We start from the raw sequence: 18922 nt of genomic DNA, 5'->3' as shown, positions 1-18922 counted from the left end.
GGTGCTGGTTCCCACCCGCCCATCTAGGTTCGCGGTTATCTTTCTTTCGGGGCTCGCAGTAAGTATGCGACCACAAACCCGAAACCGCTCGTTTTTTCTTTGCTGGGACCAAGTACGATACTGCTTGACTTTGTATCTTTTCACTGGCAGGCAGGTGGAGGGAACGCTCCAATACCTCTACCCTGTCCCCAGTTTGGCATTAAGGCACGCAGAGCATCTTGTCACTTTAATCTTGAAAAAGAAAAAGCATCTGAGGTTCAGATCCTGTCAACAGTGACGTCCACCGTGGCAGATTCGCTCTCAGGACAACCTCCTCCTCCCCACCCCACACGGAGGGAATTCACCCTCGGGGCCGCCCCGCCTCGCTCTCTCCCACCGCCCTGCGGCGCCCGTGGGAAGAAGGACACATGTCCCCCGCAGAGAGGCCCTGGGGAGCCGCAGCTCTCAGGGTGCGCAGCGGGACCCGGCAAAGCTGGCCCTCCGGCCCCTGGACTGCGCCTGGCGGGCAGGGGAGCCGCGGGTCGAGGAAGGAGTGAAGAGTGGCGCCTGGGTGACCGATCGCCCCGAAGAAAGTCCCGCGAAAGTGTGATTCCTGCGCTAGGGAGAGGCGAGGCGGGTGCTCAGGAAGATGCCACAATGGGACCGGGAAACAACACCCCCCTCGCCCCGCCCAAGCCACCCACTTGTGTCTCTCAGCCTGAGTTCCCCGAGAGCGGCCGAAGGACCCCAAAGGCTGCGCTGCGTCTCCTTGAACCCCTAGCCGCCCCAGCGTCACCTCTCTTGGGGGGGCTTCGCGTTCCCTCCCGGGTTTCGGAGCCACCACGTGACTTCCACGAAGCGCAGGGGCCCAGCGGAAAGCCGCGGCAGGGGTGGGATTTGGGACCCCGAGGTGCGGCGAGAGGGCGGGGAGAGGAGGAAGCGGGGCGGGAGTGAGAGAAGGAGGGGCGGGCAGACTCGGGGACGCGCAGGCCGGCGGGCCGGGGCGAGGAGTGGGGAAACCCGGGCAGTGCGGCGGCCGCACGCGCCGGGAGAGCGGGAAGCCCGAGGGGGCGGGGCGGAGGGCGGTGGCCGGCAGGTGCGGGGGCGCGAGGATGCGGGTGACTCGAGAGTGCCGGTAAGGCAGTGCCCCGCGTGCAGGGCGCGGCGGGCCGCGCGGCCGCTCCTCCGCGAGGCTGCGCGGCGGGGCGGGCCAGGCCGGGCCGGAGGAGCGCCCGGCATGTCGCAAGTGCTCCCGGCGGCCGGCAGCGTCCTGCAGAGGAGCGTCGCGGCGCCCGGGAACCAGCCGCAGCCGCAGGTAGTGACCTAGAGGCTCAGGGAGGCCCGCGGGCATGCGGGTATGGGAGCGCCGAGGGGCACGAGGAGGTGGGTCTGGGGCTCCGGGGTGGTGAACTCTGAGTGCTGGGGTGAAGGGAGCTGCGGGAGCCAGAGACCGGCAGGACTGGGGGCGCGGGGTGGGTCCGGGGACGCCGCGGGCGCCTCTGCCCGGTGGTCCCCAGCTCACGCACAGTGCCCGCCGCGTCCGGAACGGTGACCCGGCTTCTGCGCCCCGGGAAGCGGAGAGACCGGAGGGCGCAGACGCCCAGACACCGTCCACGCTTCCCCGCACGTGGGATCCGCGCTGTCCCGGTGTCGCCATCCTGGCGCTGGCGCCCGCTGCCACCCTACCGCCGGCACGCGTGACCCTTCCCGGGCGCCAGCGTGCGCAGAGGGGAAATTCGGCCCGAAGGAGCAGCTCGTATCCAGGCACTCCCAACGTCTACCGTCCGAATGGGGAACTCGGGACCCATCAGCCTAAGGGTGCGGGGTGGGGGCCCACAGTGGGAGGACTCCAACCCCGCTGCTGGTGGAAACCCCTCGGCCCGCATTCAGCCCTCCATGCTGTGCTCGGCAACATTTACAACTGCGTACTCAGGAAACTGAGATAAAGTTGCCCGCGGGGATGGCCATCAGAGAACTTCCCACTCTGCTGCTCTGTACAGTCTTCATCGTTATGCAACCCCCTTCCCAATTCGATGCCTGGCACGTAGTGTCATCAGGTGACGCTAGAGAGTCACACATTTCTGAGTTTGGACCTCGGTTTTACCACACAGGCTGAGTGGCCTTGGGCATTTTGCTTAACTACTTTGAGCCTCAATTTCCCCACCTGTAAAATGAATAATAACCTCTGGAGATTTTTATGAGGACTAATTAAGATATAGTTAATAACTTATGACTATCTTAACACTTTGCTTCCCTCTTTCTGTTTTGATCAAATGTTACTGCTGGGTTATCAGGTGTGATAGGTGATAAATCCAGTTTACAGGGTCTGCTCCCAGAAAGCAGGATGCAGGTTTTTTCCTTGGGCTCTATGACTTTTTGATTGTGAACAAAAAGGCATGAGTTCGTGACAAGCACTATGGGAGACTCAAAAAATAGCAACCTCCACAGAGGTTACTAAGGGTATACCATGTGCTGGGAGCTTTAGGATAAAATCTCATTTTATCATATGCTAGTCCCAAGCATTAGGCTGTTAGAATGATTTCTGCAGTGATTACGGATCAATGGTTCAGGGCATGCATCTCCAGTGCCTAAAACAGTGCCTGGCACATGGCAAGTACTCAGTTAATACTTATTGAAAGAATGAATGACTCACACTTAACGATAAATGAGAAAATTGAACATTCAGAGAATTTAAGCCATTTCCCCTAGGCTATATTGACAGTAAGAGACAAAACCAGGGGCTATGTATTTCTAAAGCTAAAGTTCTGTCCTGTACACCACATTTTGCCCCTGTGGTGTTCTGTTTATGTTAACCAAGGCTTCTTTGCCTCTAAAAAACTACATTTTAACACCTTGTGCCTGTTCCCTTAAGCATTTCTTCCAGACCACATCAATTTGTTATATTATTTATATATATGTTATTCATCTGTCTCCTTCTATAGGCTTATATTCTTCCACATACTGAAAATTCTTTACCCACTGGAACTTGGGGAGAAGATAAGTGTCTCTCATATTTGGAATACAAGACCAGATAAAATAACTGAAATTACCCATTATTTTATATTATCAATATTTGCTTTCCATTAATGTTAATAATTGAGTAGCTTTCCTGTGTTTGTATCCTACTAACCTCTTGGCTTTTAAACTGTTTAAAGGTAGTATACCCCCTCCCCGCCCCTTTGGTACCTTCTCAGAGGGTTCTGGAAAGCAAATACTCTCTACTTCTCCATGTTTTTTTTCTATAACTGAAGTGTTTTTACCTTGGTAGGTACATTTTTTTTAGCCTGCCTGTTTCAGGATAACTCTTGAAGGATTCGACCAGGTTTGGTTAAATCTCATATAAGCTGAGAGCTTTCAAGACACATCATCAGTTTGCTTTCTGATTCACTCCGACCTGTGAAACAAAATGTCCATCAAGCATTGTTCAAACGAGGTGGTGTTTAAGATCATTTGGTGTGTTGGTAGAGTTGTGTGGTTGCAGTTAGTTACCAGTGTAAAATTTGCATTCAGTATCAAAAGTACCTGTTTGTGTGTGGTGGTCTAAGGCCTGGCATACAGCAGGTTCCAGAGAGCACATGCCTTCTGCCTTCCCTGTTCTCAGATGGAAGTTCACACTGCACCTCTTCCAGGCACACACCCTGTGGGGTAGAGGTTTATGAACGTTTGTTTGGAGTCCAACAGACCTGAGTTCCACTTCCCATTTACCCACTTACTAGCTGTGATACCTGGAGCAAGTTCCTTACCCCCTGAGTTTCTTATCCTCATCTTTTAAATGGCAGTGACAGCACACATTTCTCAGGGGGGTCATGGGGATGAACAGCTAAACTCAGCCACTGCACATGGCTGAACAGGGGCTACTGCTGTCCCACCCATGTAGCAACAAGCACTGCCGGGACTACAAATAAAATGGTGAAGTGATGCTGGGGAAAGAGACAGGACAGAGGAGGGTGAAGCAAGGCGCCCCAGAGGTTAGCACACCTAACCAGACATTTCCCCCCAGAGCCCAGAGGATGATGACCGGAAGGTCCGAAGGAGAGAAAAAAACCGAGTTGCTGCTCAGAGAAGTCGGAAGAAGCAGACCCAGAAGGCTGACAAACTCCACGAGGTGAGCCTGTGGTTGGGACAGAGCCACATTAGGGCCACGGAGAGGAGCCAGCCTCCGCCCTCACACTGTGGTGGTGGCCCTAAGGTCATGTCCCGGTCACCACCAGTTTGGACACGTACGTCTTATTTCACTGCGTCCTTCCAGCCCAGTATTCTGAGTCTTCACTGACACCTTTCTCCCTCCTCCGCTGGTTGTTCCTCACTCTCAGGTTCCTCTCAATATAAATCAAAACAAAATGAAACAAAACCTCCTCTTGATCCCATTTTCCTTTTTAAGCTACTGTCCCATTTATTTTCTTTCCTTCCTCCCTTCCCTGCTCCTTCCAGAGAGACCCTCTGTCTCCATGAGCTCAGGGCCATTTATTCCCCCGTCCTCCGTGCTAGCGTTTCTGCCACCCCTCCCCACCCAGCACGCACGCGCACGCACGCACGCACACCACCCTACGCAGGCGCCCACGTGCGCGCGCGCGCACACACTCAGCTTCCTACAGAAGCTGCTCCCAAGGAGACCCCTAGTGCCTTGGCACTGCCTGATCCAGGGGCTTCTTTCTAGACTCATCAACCGTGACCTTCCTGGAACAATTGACACCGTTGACCCTACCCCCTCCCTGAGACCTTCTTTCAAGGTCTTTAGCTTCTAAGAGACCGCATTTCCCACTTGACCCTCCTAACCACCTTTCTTCTCAGTTTCTTTGCTACCTTCTCTTCCTCTGTCAGTTCTCTTAAGTGTTGATGTTGACCACGCTTTCAGACCCTGTCCTTTTTCCTTCCCACCCTGGAAGATATGATCTGTTAATCTGTTCTCTCAGCATTAGCTCCCCACGTTGATTGCTCCAGGCAGGACCTCAGTTCCAGACCCCCTCCAGTGTCTGCGTAGATGTGTCCAGATGGGTCTGCTGCAGGCTGCTTGGATGCAACGTGACCGTGATATGTGTGTTTACACTGAGACTCTCTCTTCTCACTGTCTTAAAGTTGAGTTAATGGACCTAACCACCTTTCTCATCACCCACATCAGGAACCTGGGGTTTATCCTGAACTCTTCCATTTTCCTCTACCCTTATGCATAATCCCACGTAATCTCACAGCCAGGACATGAGAATCGCCCTATCAGGACTGGCCTCAAAGGCATCCAAGCATCTGTCCAAAGAATTGGTGACGGTTCTGAACTCTCACCTTTAGACAGGGATGGTGTGAATAATTGAGGATTTTAATTTAGCCCTTCCCTGCCTGCTCTCATCACAGCTTATCTTAGCAAGGTGAGTCTGGGGCATTGACAGCATAGCAGATACCGAGGTCTTATGAGGGGGAAAAACGATCTCTGAAAACCTTTTCACAGTGAACTGAGAACAGATTTAGGATGCATATACTCCAGGGAGAGGTGACCCACTGATAGAAATTCACAGTGGGCATAAATTACAAATATCAGACTCTTTCCTGGAAATAGGAAGGCTGGCCCCTAAAAAGAGATAGGATCCTCAGATGAGGATCAGAGAAGGTCCTTCCCGGCCTGAATTGGTCCTGTAAACTTTCCAAAGAAGAGGTGGGATGTCCTTTGCCTCCTTTCTTCCTTCCCCCTTGCTCCTGAAACAGTCCTGGTTCTAGCCTCATGTTACCAGATAACCCCAGAAGGCGCTTGCGGCTCAATTAGCGCATGGCCCTGCGTTCAGACCCCGTGTGCCAGCTGGGCAGCCAGGGCCCTTCCCCTCAAGAAGCTTTTCATCCAAGCCAGGTGCATTAATATAAGAAAACACTAGGGGACACTCAGTTGTAAGTCCCAAGTGATTATGTCCGTGGTGGTGGCTAAATGACATCGACAAGACCTTCCATGGAGCAAGGGCGAGTAGATTCATTCCACAAATATTTGTTAGCACCACCATGGGCAAGTCCTTGCTGCTGGGTCACAGAGAGGAGTAAGATCTCATTCCTACTTTTGGAAGCATAAGAGTTTTCAAGGAAAGTGTATTCTTTTCCTATGGACTCTGTAATAAATTATGACAAATTTGGTGGCTTAAAACAACACAGATTTATTATCTTACGATTTTGGAAGTCAGGTGTCTGGAATGGGTCTCATGGGGCTAAAATTAACAAGAGGGCTGCATTCTTTCCAGAGGCCCCGGAGAAGAATCCATTTCTTTGCCTTTTCTGGCTTCTAGAGGCTTCTGTGTTCCCTGGCTTGTGGTCCCCTTCCATCTTCAAAGCCAGCACTGGCTAGTTAAGTCTTTTTCATGCTGCGTTACTCTGACGCTGTTGTGTTGTTACATCTCCTCTGACTCTTGACTTCTTCTTTCCTTAAGGACCCTTGTGATTACATTGGGTCCACCTGCATAATCCAGGATAATCTTCCCAACGTTCAGATTCTTAATCACATCTGCAAGGTCTTTTTTGCCACACAAGGTAACATAGTCACAGATTCCAGAGGTTGGATGTAGACATCTTTGGGACATGTTTGGGAGGCCTTTATTCTGCCTACCTCAGAAGGTAACATAAATACTACAGTGTCAAAGAAGACGGGTTTCTCTCAGTATCTGTCATTGTTGGATTTGATACCCAAATGAGCCAGATGCCTGGGAAAGTTAGGGGTGGTACCACATTTACTCCTGCCCAATCCCTCTTAGAACCATGGTGGGGGGGGCCCTTCTGTAGGGTTCCTAGCTTCTTCTGCTGTCCATACACTGTGTCACATGACCAATTATGCCAGGTGCTCTTTTGGGAAATGGGACTAATTGATCTGAAACCCAGTCCCTCCATGGGAGAACACTCCCTTCTCTGACTCTGTGGAGCCAGACTAGATCAGGTTTACCCACCACTGGCACATCACCTCATCGAGGCCAGTCTTGTTGAGAAACACAGTGTTCAGGAGGCCAGGACAGTGGCTCCGTCCATATACAGACCCCAAAGCTGTAGCCCATACCTTTACTGTCCTAGCTACATACTAGTGCTATTGGTCACAAGGGGAGGTGGAGAAGCAGGTGGCTGGCTCAGGAAAATGGAAACACATCCCAATCCTAAGGTAGAACAGGAATGTCATCTCTGGGCCGAAGGGTAGCACACGAATAATAGCTCTGCTGTTATTTCCTCACCTCCTTCCAGGGAGGGCATCCCAGTTATGGGGATCTATGTTCTGCGGGGCCAACATAGGAAAAAAAAAGGTAAATATAGTAAAACAATGAGTATTTTTTTTTAACTTTGAAAAAAAGTCTGCATATTGAGGGTGGGGTATCTGGTTTAAAAATGTGGTGGAGAATTGTTTTACCATGCTCCAAGGAGTGAGTTGAGGGCAGAGCCCCTAGCACACTGCTCAGGGTCATGGCAGAAAAGCCCGTCAGGCCCCCTTGGGCTCCAGGCCACGTCAAGGATGGGGCAAGCGAGGACCAGACACAGTCTCAGAAAACTCCTCCAACCTGGGATCAGGCCTGCTCTCTCAGAGACTCTAAAGGGTGCGGAAAGCTGCCACCTCGTAGCCAGGGCCGCCGCCACTCCCTGGAGCTTAGCCCATGAGCAGGGCTTATACTCGGTCCTTTCTCTATCCCATCCTGTGGCGTTGGGATAGCATTGCTGATAGCATTGCTGCATATCTCAAAAGAATTCAAGATCTTTATTTGCCTATCTTGCATACCACGAAGGGGACTATTTAGAGCTGTTTAGAGTTCCCACCTTTCTCTCCTGCCCACCTCATTCACTCACCTTGAGCCTCCCTTACCTCCAGCACCCTGAGAAACCTCCTCCAGTGTTAGCTCCTAGAAGCCTCTGGGCCACCTCCAGCCGCTCCCAGTTCTCCATGGGGGTGGGGGGGGGGGGGGTGGGGACAGTCCGTCAGGGCGGGGCCTCCCTGGAGGGCAGGGCCTGGAGAGCCTGAGAGAGGCTGGGGTCACTCTTCAATCTGAGTTTTCCCCTCAGAGAGGTGGTTGCTGGAAGCCCGAGTGTGGTGCCGAGAAGCTGTTCCTAACGTGTGTCTTTGTACCTCAGCGCTCACTGTGGCTTTTCAAATCATCCTGTTGAGGCGCTTACACTTCTCATGGGGATTTCAGCCCCTATTCATCTCTGAACATTAGGCACACGCCTGAGTCCACATCCACAAATAGGGACGTGCATGAATAGTCCAGCTCTCTACAGCAGGCTGAAAGGTGTCTCAGAAGTGGGTCAGACTGGTTCGAGCCAGGCAGCCCAAGGTGTAAGACTGAGAAAGAACATTGAGTCAGAAAAGGAAGGCAGTGATGCCATCCTCAGGAACCCCAAATGTCAGCAACTGACAGATTTCTTGGGCAATTCGGTTGTGGTCTGTGTTGTCATGGCTTCTTCAGATGTTGCATGTTCTAAGAGAATGCTTCATGTCATCCCTCCTTAGTTCAGAAACTGATGATGACACCAATTTGTACAGCCCGTCCTGATGATACAATTTTTCTGCTGGGAAGGAGATCAGAGTAGGGCTTGGGAATAGGCTTTATTGTAAAATCCTGAGCACTTACGGCGCTTTACTGCTGGTAACCACTTCGGGGAAATTTGGGGCCAGGCACTGCCAAGTGAAAGCAGAATTACTTCCTTGCTCAAGGGTTGCAGTTGACCTTGAAATCAGGTTCCAAGCCTGCACGACCCTGGAAAAGTCACTGCACCTCTCAGAGTTTCACTTTCTTCGCTTGTGAAATGGGGTCTGTGTGTGGCTGTGCCCTCCTGATGGCCTTTTCCACCCCCTCATTTCCTTTCTTCCTTCGCTATCATCTCTGGTCCTGGGGACCCACATTAGCTCATTTGCCAGTGTTTCATCCTTGGACCCTGGATACCCCCAGACAGGCCCTCATTCCACAGTCAACCTCTCTTAGATGCCCAGACTAGGGTTTCTTAACTTAGGCACTGTTGACATTTGGGGCCAGATAATTCCTTGTTTGGGGGGCACTGTGCTCTATAGGATGTTTTTCACGTATGTCAAGTCCAGGTACCTTCTTCTCGGTGTGAAGGGGGTCTTATTCTTTCCCCTTTCATCCCCGCGTCCTCTCACCTCCTTTCCACCTGTCCCAGCGACTCCTTTTATTTTTGTTGAGCTGGCCTCACCGGAAGATCTTGACTTCTTCTCTCCTTTTTATTCCCTCAGCTCCATGAAAGTCCCTTAGCAGGTTTATGAGTAAAAGTCAAATCCCAGAAGAGAAAGTCCCCACAGAGAAGGCAGACGAGGGGCCTGCTGGACTGGGGTTCGGGGGAAGCAGTGGTACCTCAGGAAGACGTTAGGCAGTGTGGCCCCTCATGGCTTTCAGAGATAAAGCTCAGAAGCTCACAGCATCCTGCCGCAAAATTCAATAAATAAAGAAGGGCAAACAAGCTAATATAGAAATAGAATATTCTGCCACAGCAAGAGACTTTCCTGTTTTTTGGAATCTAGTTAAAATGTTAGCTCATTGAAACCTATTGGTTGAGAGGACGCGGGGATGGACCATTGGAACATATATTCTCCATTTTACTGGGAGGTGAAGAGCATTTCTAGATGCGGGGTGGAGTGCGCACGTGTGCGTGCGTGTGTGTGTGCGTGCGTGTGTGTGTGTGTACATGCACTCCACAGAGCTGCAGCCTGTCATCCCGCAGCTGCAGGCAGCCTTCCCGCGATGACTGTCCCTGTCTTCCCATTCACACGCTCCCTGGCCCACGGAGGGCTTGTTGCTGTGATGTAGGTGGAATTCGGGCTCCAGGACCAGAGCCTGTCAGAGGCCAGAGGACAGCGTGAGGAGTTGGGGTTGGCAGGAGGGCTGAAGGTGGAATGGAGCCCATGCGCTAGTGAAGTCAGTGACCTGGGACAGCCTGTGGGGCGGGGTGGGGGGGAGAGGGTGCAGCTTGCTGCCTCGGAGAGTATTCCAGACCACCCTGAGGGCCTGCTTGGGGAGGGCTCAGATGGCCTCTGTGTGTAGCCCCTCTGGTGCCTAGAGGTGGGGAGGGAAGGAAGCGGGTGAGAGAAGGAGGCAGAGGAGTCACTGGGCAGTTTCCCATCAGGCACAGCTACAGGAGAGGGTAGAAGAGGCTCCTAGGTGCTATACCTTTCTGATCTTTGGGGAGCGATCTTATTTAGTATAAGTAAGATTGAATAGGATACAAGATTGAATAGAACACATAATGAGGGATGTGGTTCCATTAGGTGCTGTGATCAGGGAAGCCTTCCTGGAGGTGGTGGGCTTGAGCTGGGCTCACACAGAAAAGGAGGAAGGTAGTCTAGTGGAAGAGAATAGCATTAGCAAAGGGGCAGAGTTGAGAATTTGCATGTGCTTTAGAGGCCTGCAAAAAGATCAGACTTTTTTAGTGATATTTTAAAAAATTTACTAGTCAGAGAAAAGATGTGTTGGATAATAATAAGGTTGGGTTGCCACCTCAGGAAATGCATGGTAAACAAAATTGCAGCAAGATTTAAATAAGATTGTCAGCTTTGAGATGGTCTCTATTGGCATGCTTTAGGGCTCTGCCATTGGCCAAGTGTTGTAGAACTTGTCAGTGACTTGGAGGAAGAAAAGGAAGACCTACTTATCAAGTTAATGGACAGCTTACAGCTGTGTAGTATCGTGATCTGTGAACTGACACGTTGAGATTCAGGAAGATTTTGCTAGGCTGGAAGATGCCCAAGTGAACAGAGTGAAAGTCAGGAGAAGTGGATGTAGAGCCCACACTTAATCTTCAGAACATCAGTCATCATCCAAATATAGACAGAGAAGCAGCAGAGGTGAACAAAACTTGCATTTCTCTGCAAGCTCAGGGAGACTCCCCAGGGTGAGGTGGCTGCAGGTGTGGGTCCAGCCCCAGGGCAGGCCACCTCCATACATCTCCCTTTGCATGGTCAAGCCGTCCCCAGAATCATGCACTGCCCTTTGGGAATGACCCAGAATCATGCACTGCCCTTTGGGAATGACACTTTTTCAGAGAGATCCCGGCAGATGAGAGTGTGTGTTGGGATGACCTCCAGGAGGGCAGAAGGACCAGAAGTCTTAAAACCCAAGGAACTCAGGATGCCTGAGACAGTTGAGCTCAGAGAATACCTAAGGGGAAGTGGTATGGGGCTGTCTCCTAATATTTCAAGAACTGCGATGTTGAAAAAGTATTGAATTTACTCTGTGTGGTTCCATAAGGTGGAACCAAGCCCAATAGGTGGGTTTGAAGGAGCAAGAGATTTTGTTTCAGTGCAAAGAGGAGTTTTCTGATAGAGCAGCTCAGAAATGGCGGGGACTGTCCTTTGAAGAAGAGAGTGCCCAGCACACGTTGGATGTCTGTTTTCTGCATTGTGTGGGTTGGGCTGAGCCCCTCCAGGTGTAAGTCTCTGAAAACTTGGATATAGTGGGAACTTCACAGATGAGTGTTGGGACGAAGCCAAGGCAAGGGATACTTTCATTCATTTACTCATGCTGTCCGCAAACACGTATTATGTTCCAGGCGCTGTTCCAGGTGCTGGGGCCACAGCAGTGACCCCAACAGAGATCTTCAGAGAGCCGCTCAGCAGTTGGGGGAGGGGAGGTGGGCTGCACAGGGGCATGAGGGAACTTTTAGGAGTGACGGGAACGTTCTCTTGATCACGTTGGTTGACATTTGCCAAAACTCACTGAATGAGACCCCCAGAGCTGGTGTATTTTACTTGATGTAAATCGTATCTCAGTCAGGTTGATTCAAAAAGCACAGCCCTGCCCTTGTGGACCTTTCATCCTGGTGGGAGGAGAGCAACACGAAGCAAGCAAAGTGGTGGAAGGGGGCGCGGGTAGGGAGGAAGCCCCCGCCCCCCCCCGGGGGGAGGGAATGTGGTTGCAGTCACCAGTTCACGCATTCTGCGTCTCTGTCCAGGAGTACGAGTGCCTGGAGCAAGAGAACACTGTGCTGCGGAGAGAGATCGGGAAGCTGACGGAGGAGCTCAAGCATCTGAGCGAGGCACTGAAGGAGCACGAGAAGATGTGCCCGCTGCTGTGTCCCATGAACTTTGTGCCAGTGCCACGGCCGGACCCTGTGGCCGGCTGCCTGCCCCGATGAAGCCCGAGGATCGTCCTCCTCTGCCGACGGAGGAGCCTTGGTCTTTTTCACATCTGAGCGGAGAGTGGGGAGGAGGGTTCCCTCCGCATCTGTGTCCAGGGGCACCGGGGGCCAGGTCACCTCCTCGGAGCTCCTGGCCATGTCCTCAACGGACGGCTCTGCAGGACGCTCCCGCGGGCGCCTCTCAGAGCCCTGAGCGGATCTGGGCAGGGAGGCCACCCTCAGGAGTCACCTCAATCCACTTTGGCAGCTAGTAGGTTCCCTGCTGTGTAGAATTATTACCTCTAGAATTTGAATAATAAAGATGGTTATGATCTCTCCTTTTGCCAAGGTCTTGGAATTTGGAAATACAATACGTTTCCTAGTCCTGGAGAGGTCGTCACCTTCTGTCTTCTCAGGCTGTTTTGTGGCTCCTGGGTCTTGCTTTCTCCTCCTGGTCATCATCCCTGAGGCCGTAACTGTGCTCGATGCAAGCGGCACCTTCGTGGGCCTGCAGAGCAAAGGCCAGTGGGACTTCTTGCCACCCCAGCTGGGTCACCAAGGGATAGTCATGCTGGGCATGACTCGTGCTTGTCTTCTGTTTTGGGTAGCCCTCTGTCTCAGTCAACACCCCCGCCCGTGCTGGACTCTCATGGGAACTGTTCTATTCCAGGCTGGTGTTCCTGTCTTCTCTGTACACTCCTGGGCCATCTCCCCATTCCATAAGTAGGCGTAGGATCAGAGGACAATTTCACTTTATGTTAGTATGAGTCACGACAGAATGGGGAAATCTGTCCCCATCTGTCCCCAAAAAAAACAAATATTTTGGCAGATGAGGAGAGCAATTTCCTTTCAAAAGTCCCGTCTAACTATTATTTCAGGAAAAGCAGAACCAAGACAAGTCAAAGGTGGCCCCAGTGAGAAAAGCAAAATGGCGGAGGACTCCCCATCCTCTTCCAATTCTCTTTTTCCCTGGACCAAGGGAGTTGTGGAAGGCGGAGCCATGCCATCATAAAGGGCACAAGAAATGGGAACAGAAGGAAGATGCTTTGTTGTAAATGTGATGTTGAAAAAGAAGAGAGTAAGAAAAGAAAGAGGACCCAGCCCCTCCCAGGGGTGACCAACTTGCTGACTTCATACAAGTATTCATATTGGCTACTCCTCGCGAGCCTCCCTTTTCTTGGGGAAGTGTCCCCCGCAACCCCCCCCCAGGCTTTTTGGAGGTCTGCGGGTCTCTTGTAACTCACACGGGCTGAAGGCTGCAAGGTTTCCCTGGTCAGAGGCATTGGAAGTCTGCCATTAGAGACCCAGGCTGCTGTAGAACCAGGCCGAAGCTTCCTGAATACAGCTGTTTCAGGGGAAAGGTGGCCCTTCTTAGTAAGAGAGACTTGATAAATCATCCAGCCTGATCATTCACTTTGCAGGCAAGGGGCTCTGATGTGGTGGGGGAGAGGCCTTGCCCAAGGTCCCCCGTGAGCAAGGAGCAGAACCAGGTTGGAACCCCAGAGGGTCTGACGTGACTCCTGACCCACCAAAGAGCTGATAGCTTCAGGCTGAAGCCATGTCGCAGGAGGTGACTTAGGACAGGACCTGGGGTCTATACGTGGCATGACCTTCTGTCAGAACCGCACAAGGCTGGCCAGGACTGCCACAGTCCAGGTGACCAGCCCATCCACGAGGGGCAGACTCAGAGCCAGGGTCCCAGGAGCTGATGTGGCTGTGAGTACGAACATGTTAAGTGTGTGCCTTGTACCTGCAGGTGTTTTGAAGCTGCTGTCTTTCAACTCCAGCACCTTCTGTCCCTGTAGGGAGCACCTTCTGTTCTGGCTGGGTCTCAGCCTGATGCTGCAGTACTTCCGTCTGTCCTGGCTTGCACAGTCCTCGGCGGTACTGCCCGCTGATCTGCGGTGACCCCTTCTGGCACTCCTCTGTTCCACTGTTAACCCCGGGCTGTCTGTTCCTGCTGGCCTCCCTGGCCTGAGTCCCCTGGCTCCACACGATAATTCAAAGACTATCTCCTTCCATTTAGTTGCTCTGTGCCCCTAAGGCCTTGGGGTCCCCTGGTTCCTCTACTCTGGCCACGAGACTCGGGACAAGGGGCCCAGGGAGGATGGTGGGGAGCAGATCTATCTCAGAAGTGATAGTACACCATTTCCGCCACAGTTTGTGGCCAGCCCTCAGTCACACGGCCTCGCTGAGCTATCAGGGACATTGGGGATTGAAATTCAGCCATGTGCTCAGTGGGGGACAAATCGGATTTGGGGACTATCTGTCAGTCTCTGCCAGAAGAAGATCCAGCTTTTGCTCCTACCCCCTCACTGAAACTGCCCGCTTGCAGGTCCCCAGTAAGCTCTGGCTGCCAAATCTCATGGCCATATCTCAGGTCTTATCTTCTTTTCATCCCTCAAATTAAGACGCTAGCTTCTGCATTTCTTTCTGTCTCTCTACCTGCCGCTTCACAGTATAAAGGAACTCCTCCTCTTGGGGCCTCCATCTCCATCTATCCCTAAACTGATAATTCCCACATCTGTACCCAGAACGAGGGGAGCTATACTCAGCTGCCCTTCCCATGCCTCCGAGGATGTCCCACAAACGTATCCCACTCAACACGTTCACAGCTGTACTCATGATCTCGTCTTCCCTTCAAAGATGCTTCTCGATCTGTTTTCACCTGTTGAATAAAGGTCTCTGTCCCCCACCTGGCATCATAGTTTCATAGTTGGAAGCACTGTGTCCCCAGCATAATTCACCAAGCCCCTCAGTTGTGCCTCCTAAATAGCCCCAGATCCAGTCACTTCGCTCCGATGGGCTAATTGCTTTATCTGCTAACAAGGCCTTGATTCCAACTAGCTGCTAAACATGGGGGCCTTCCCCCCGAGCTGTGTGTTCACTGAGGTGGGGCTGCCTCCACTTCTGAGTCAGAGCAGTAAATGTGGAGTCAAGGAACCCAAACTAGGGAAGCCCAGGGAAATGAGTCATGGCGCTGGGGTCCAAGTCCCCTCCAGGATAACTGGCAATTGTGAGAAGAGTTCTGAAAACCAAATGTTCACTGAGCTTGGCTGCTAAGAATGTCCTTATCAACTTCCCAGTACCATCAGGGGCATCTCAGCTCCCCAGTTCCTATGCCAAAGAAGCAAAAATTCTGTATAAACTTGAGGAACTATTGTATTATTCCAGGAGGGACAAGGGAAGTCGATAAGTTGCTGGGGTTTAGACTTACTTGGTTGTATTCACACTGCTGTTGTATGCACGGTCCGGCACCCCACATCTGAACTGAGTCTCCAAGTGACTGTGTGTTGGGCTGGGGCAGGGGGAAGGGACGCAGGCTGAGAAAGGCCCCTTCAGCATAGAAAGTGTCAGAGGGAGGAAACCCTTCCTTCACACCCACGCAGCCACACCACTTCCTGTCCACAATCCCTCCCTATGTTGCAGCAGCCCAGCCTTGAAGACTGGGGTTTCCATCACTGAATCAGGCCCCAGTTTGGGCCCCAAACCTTGCTTGAGAATGATGACACTAACAGACAGGAAAGCAAGAGACCCAAAAGCCCCTCTCTTCTTTCCCATCAACGCTAGAGTTTCCATAGTCCCGGGTGTACTTACCAGGGCTGCGGGTTCTGTCCTAGCAGGAGCTAGAGGACAAGGGGTGGTGCTGAATCTCACGGACATGTCTTCCCTCCCACGATATCCAGGAAGTCCTGGCAAGGTCATCGGTGCCACAGCAAGAAGGCTTGTAAACGAAAGCCCGTGAGCAGAAAGAAAGGAGAATGGAGAGGAGAAAGGGGAGAGGAAGGAAGGGAAGGAGAAAAAGAGGGAGAGGGAAAGAAGGAAGGAGGATGGGGAGAGGGGGATGGGGATCCTGAGCTCTGAACCTAAAGCCTCCCTGTTCCTGGGCAAGTAATGCTGAATCCCCAGGGGGATGTGCCGCTGGAAGCCCCCTAATAATGACATGTAACTCAAGGAGGGGAGAGTGGAGCTGGCCAAGGCCAGAGTGTCTGCAGACCACTCCATGCTTGGAGTCAAGGGAACTTTCCTGCATTGCCCATTTGGAAATGGACTTCCTTGATGAGATTAACCCCCATTTATCTATTTGGGACCAAAGGAGATCAATGAGTTCGCTTCCCCCACCATGGGCATCATCACCTAACGTTAGCATGACCCACACTGAAAGTCTGTACTCAGCAGGTGCTGATGCTCTTGGTGTGGCATGCTTGAAGAACTCGTGTCCTAAATCTGGAGCCATGTTCAGGGCAGACACTGGCCCTGGAGGCAGCTCACCTGCTCTTTTGGGTGTTCTAGCATGACCTTTTCGGGTCCAATATTCTTGAGAAGATCAGAAATGTCATCGAAGATCAGGCCAAAGGCCACTAGCCCAGAAGTCCGACCACGATGCTGAGGAAAGTGCAAGGGACAGTCCAGTGTTTGCATTCTAAGACACCATCCTGAAAGGCCAGAGATGGAACTGGAACTTCCCTGATTTCCCTAAAAAACCTGCTACGTATCTATCCATCCATTATCAAGACCCTTCTTGAACCGGTTTAAGTTCTCAGTGGCCTTGTGCGGGGCATCAGCCTCTGTTCTGTCCTGAGACCACCTTCTGCTCTGTCTCAATCTCTGGTCCCTCATTCGTGGACAGAGCCAGGGTCCTTGCCCGGGGCCTGGAAAGTGGCACTGTTCCCGAGGATCCTGGCATTCATGGAGTTCCTTGCAATCTTTCCTCTAGACCAGCAGCAAGACAAAAAAGTACCTTCCCAAATGTCACAAACCCACAGAAAGCTCAATTTGCCAGGCAGTACTTTCTGAAATTGAGAAAGTAAGAGAGTTGGAGAAACACTAGTGGGGGCCAGCATCCTGAGGTAAAAGAATGGAAAGAACCAGTGAATGCACCTTGCAGTAGTTCTCGAACTATTGCAGTGAATTTGCTAATTATTAATATTATTAAACGTTATTAGTAATTAATTACTCTAATAATCGATTGATTGTACCCAACCAATACATTTATTTATAGAAGTAAATAATAAAATACTTATTTAAAAATAAAACTGTTAATGATTAGTCGTTACTAATTTATGAATTAGCTATTGTTTAAACCTTCAGTAGTTAAGCGTCCATTGTGTGTATGTATGTGGGGGGGGGAGACCAGGACCCGCAAAGGACAGACACCCCCCAACACATGCACATACCTTAGAGAATCACCTTATCATATAACTTCTGAAATCTCACCTCCAGACCTTTTTCAGTTTGAGGAGGGGAGAGATAATGATGTTCTCCCTCTGGTCTGAACCGGGAACATTCCTACTTAGATCGTAAACAACTATAGGACAGGGATCGTGTTATTTATCCACACATCCCTGGTTGTTTAACACGGTGCCTAGCACATGGTAAGCACTAAAAATATCCATCTGAGTGATTGATGAAATGAAGGGCTACTCCTTCCCTAGTCCTCATGCCATGTAAGTCCTCACCCCCATTCCACACCCCCATCATTTAATATTACTTCATTTGTGATATGAATTTCTCAGTGTTATTTCCGCATTTAAGGGCATGGAGCTAACCTACTTCCTTTGTTCCTATCATTCTTCATCTGGGTCAGTTTGCCTGTTTTAAATTAGGGATTCCTGTAAGTCAGCAGTGAAGTTGCTTCATAAAGATCTTGTAACAATAATGTCGAAAGCACAATAGGTTGATGATGATGAAGGTGGAGGTGTGGGGCAGAAAACACACGGGAAACAAACCTCTTGGTTGTTTTCTTCAATTTTATTTAAATGTTGTAAATAGTTACTCTATTTTTATTTGTTCTACAACACTATTATTTAAGTCTTTAATATTTGCTTAGGGGTACTAGACTTGACATGTGTACACAGAGGAGGTGGATACATGAATCACCAGGGGCTCTGGCCTGGAGGGGAAAAAGAAAGAAATTGAACAGATCAGTCGTGGGGAAAACTATGTATTGTCTAAGAGGACATTCCTCAGGTTATCTAATTACAGACTTTCAATGTCTTTGAGCCATTTTACAACTCTGTACATTATAGCTAGCTGGTGTCAATGCAAAATGATTCTTATCTCTAGACATGCAAATTATGTCCTGTCCCTAGAAGTCAATATACTTTTCTCCCTCCCTCCTCCTTGAAAAACCAGTTTGCTTCCACTGGCACGTTCACTTCAATATTTCGAATCTATAAATATGGTGGCTCTGTGGATTCTCTTTTGAACTGGTTACACAACTGCTCAGCTTCCCCATTGATTAATGACCTTTCATCTTTATGATCTTATTTAATCTTTAATAAGTAAAAATTTTAACACCTGTTCATTTCCTATCTGAACAAGGGCCATGACTTTGCCTTTTTTTGCACTTTATTTTTAAACAGGGCCAAACGACCCTAGTGTTGCTGGGGAAGTTCTCCCCACGTGAACAGAGTCCGAGAAAGCAGGGCCGCGTATTGATTGCCATTGAGTGTTTGTCTCCAAGGGGCAGAGTCTCTGGGACCATTTCTCCTGTTTTGCTGTCCTGGTCTCTATTATCCTGAATCCTCTGATTGGCTGTTCCTCCTCCTTATTGTTTACTCAAACTCTCGAGCAACCTTTTCATCACCACTAAATGTGATTTTCTCCAGCAATCTTCTGTGATCCGACAAAGTTGATCAAGAGCTCTTACTAAGGTGCTTTCCTCGATTCTGGATGTGAGTCACAGCACACATCCCATCTGATTGTTACTGCTTGTGCTGTTACCTAACTTCGATGAGAAAACGTCTTGGTCCTAAAGAGAATCTTCGTGGAAACATTTTCCTGTCTTCTCTTGCGGTGGGACACATCGCCTTGTTTTCTTTACTGTGTATTTTTACATGCGTGGGCACTTTACTAACACCTGTGGCACCTTAGC

General features: G+C 50.7%; 1 protein-coding gene across 1 annotated transcript; it reads left to right on the top strand.

Annotated features, from left to right (window-relative positions):
- The first annotated feature begins 1146 nt into the window (after nt 1-1146).
- Nucleotides 1147-12383, top strand: BATF3 (basic leucine zipper ATF-like transcription factor 3). Its single transcript, XM_035010510.1, has 3 exons — nt 1147-1294; nt 3980-4084; nt 11881-12383. The coding sequence occupies exons 1-3, from the start codon at nt 1217-1219 to the stop codon at nt 12061-12063; spliced, it is 366 nt and encodes a 121-aa protein (XP_034866401.1). The 5' UTR covers nt 1147-1216; the 3' UTR covers nt 12064-12383.
- The last annotated feature ends 6539 nt before the right edge of the window (nt 12384-18922 follow it).

Source organism: Mirounga leonina, unplaced genomic scaffold, assembly GCF_011800145.1.
Source record: "Mirounga leonina isolate KUSES-001 unplaced genomic scaffold, KU_Mleo_1.0 Mir_154, whole genome shotgun sequence".
NCBI classification, from domain to species: domain Eukaryota; kingdom Metazoa; phylum Chordata; class Mammalia; order Carnivora; family Phocidae; genus Mirounga; species Mirounga leonina.
This window is presented reverse-complemented; position numbering and strand designations above follow the sequence as displayed.

Bases quoted from the DNA above. Each gene is read 5' to 3' on its own strand.
- BATF3 (XM_035010510.1), top strand. From the start codon at position 1,217: ATGTCGCAAGTGCTCCCGGCGGCCGGCAGCGTCCTGCAGAGGAGCGTC. The intron at 1,295-3,979 runs GTAGTGACCTAG...ATTTCCCCCCAG, and splicing joins GGAACCAGCCGCAGCCGCAG to AGCCCAGAGGATGATGACCG. The intron at 4,085-11,880 runs GTGAGCCTGTGG...GTCTCTGTCCAG, and splicing joins AGGCTGACAAACTCCACGAG to GAGTACGAGTGCCTGGAGCA.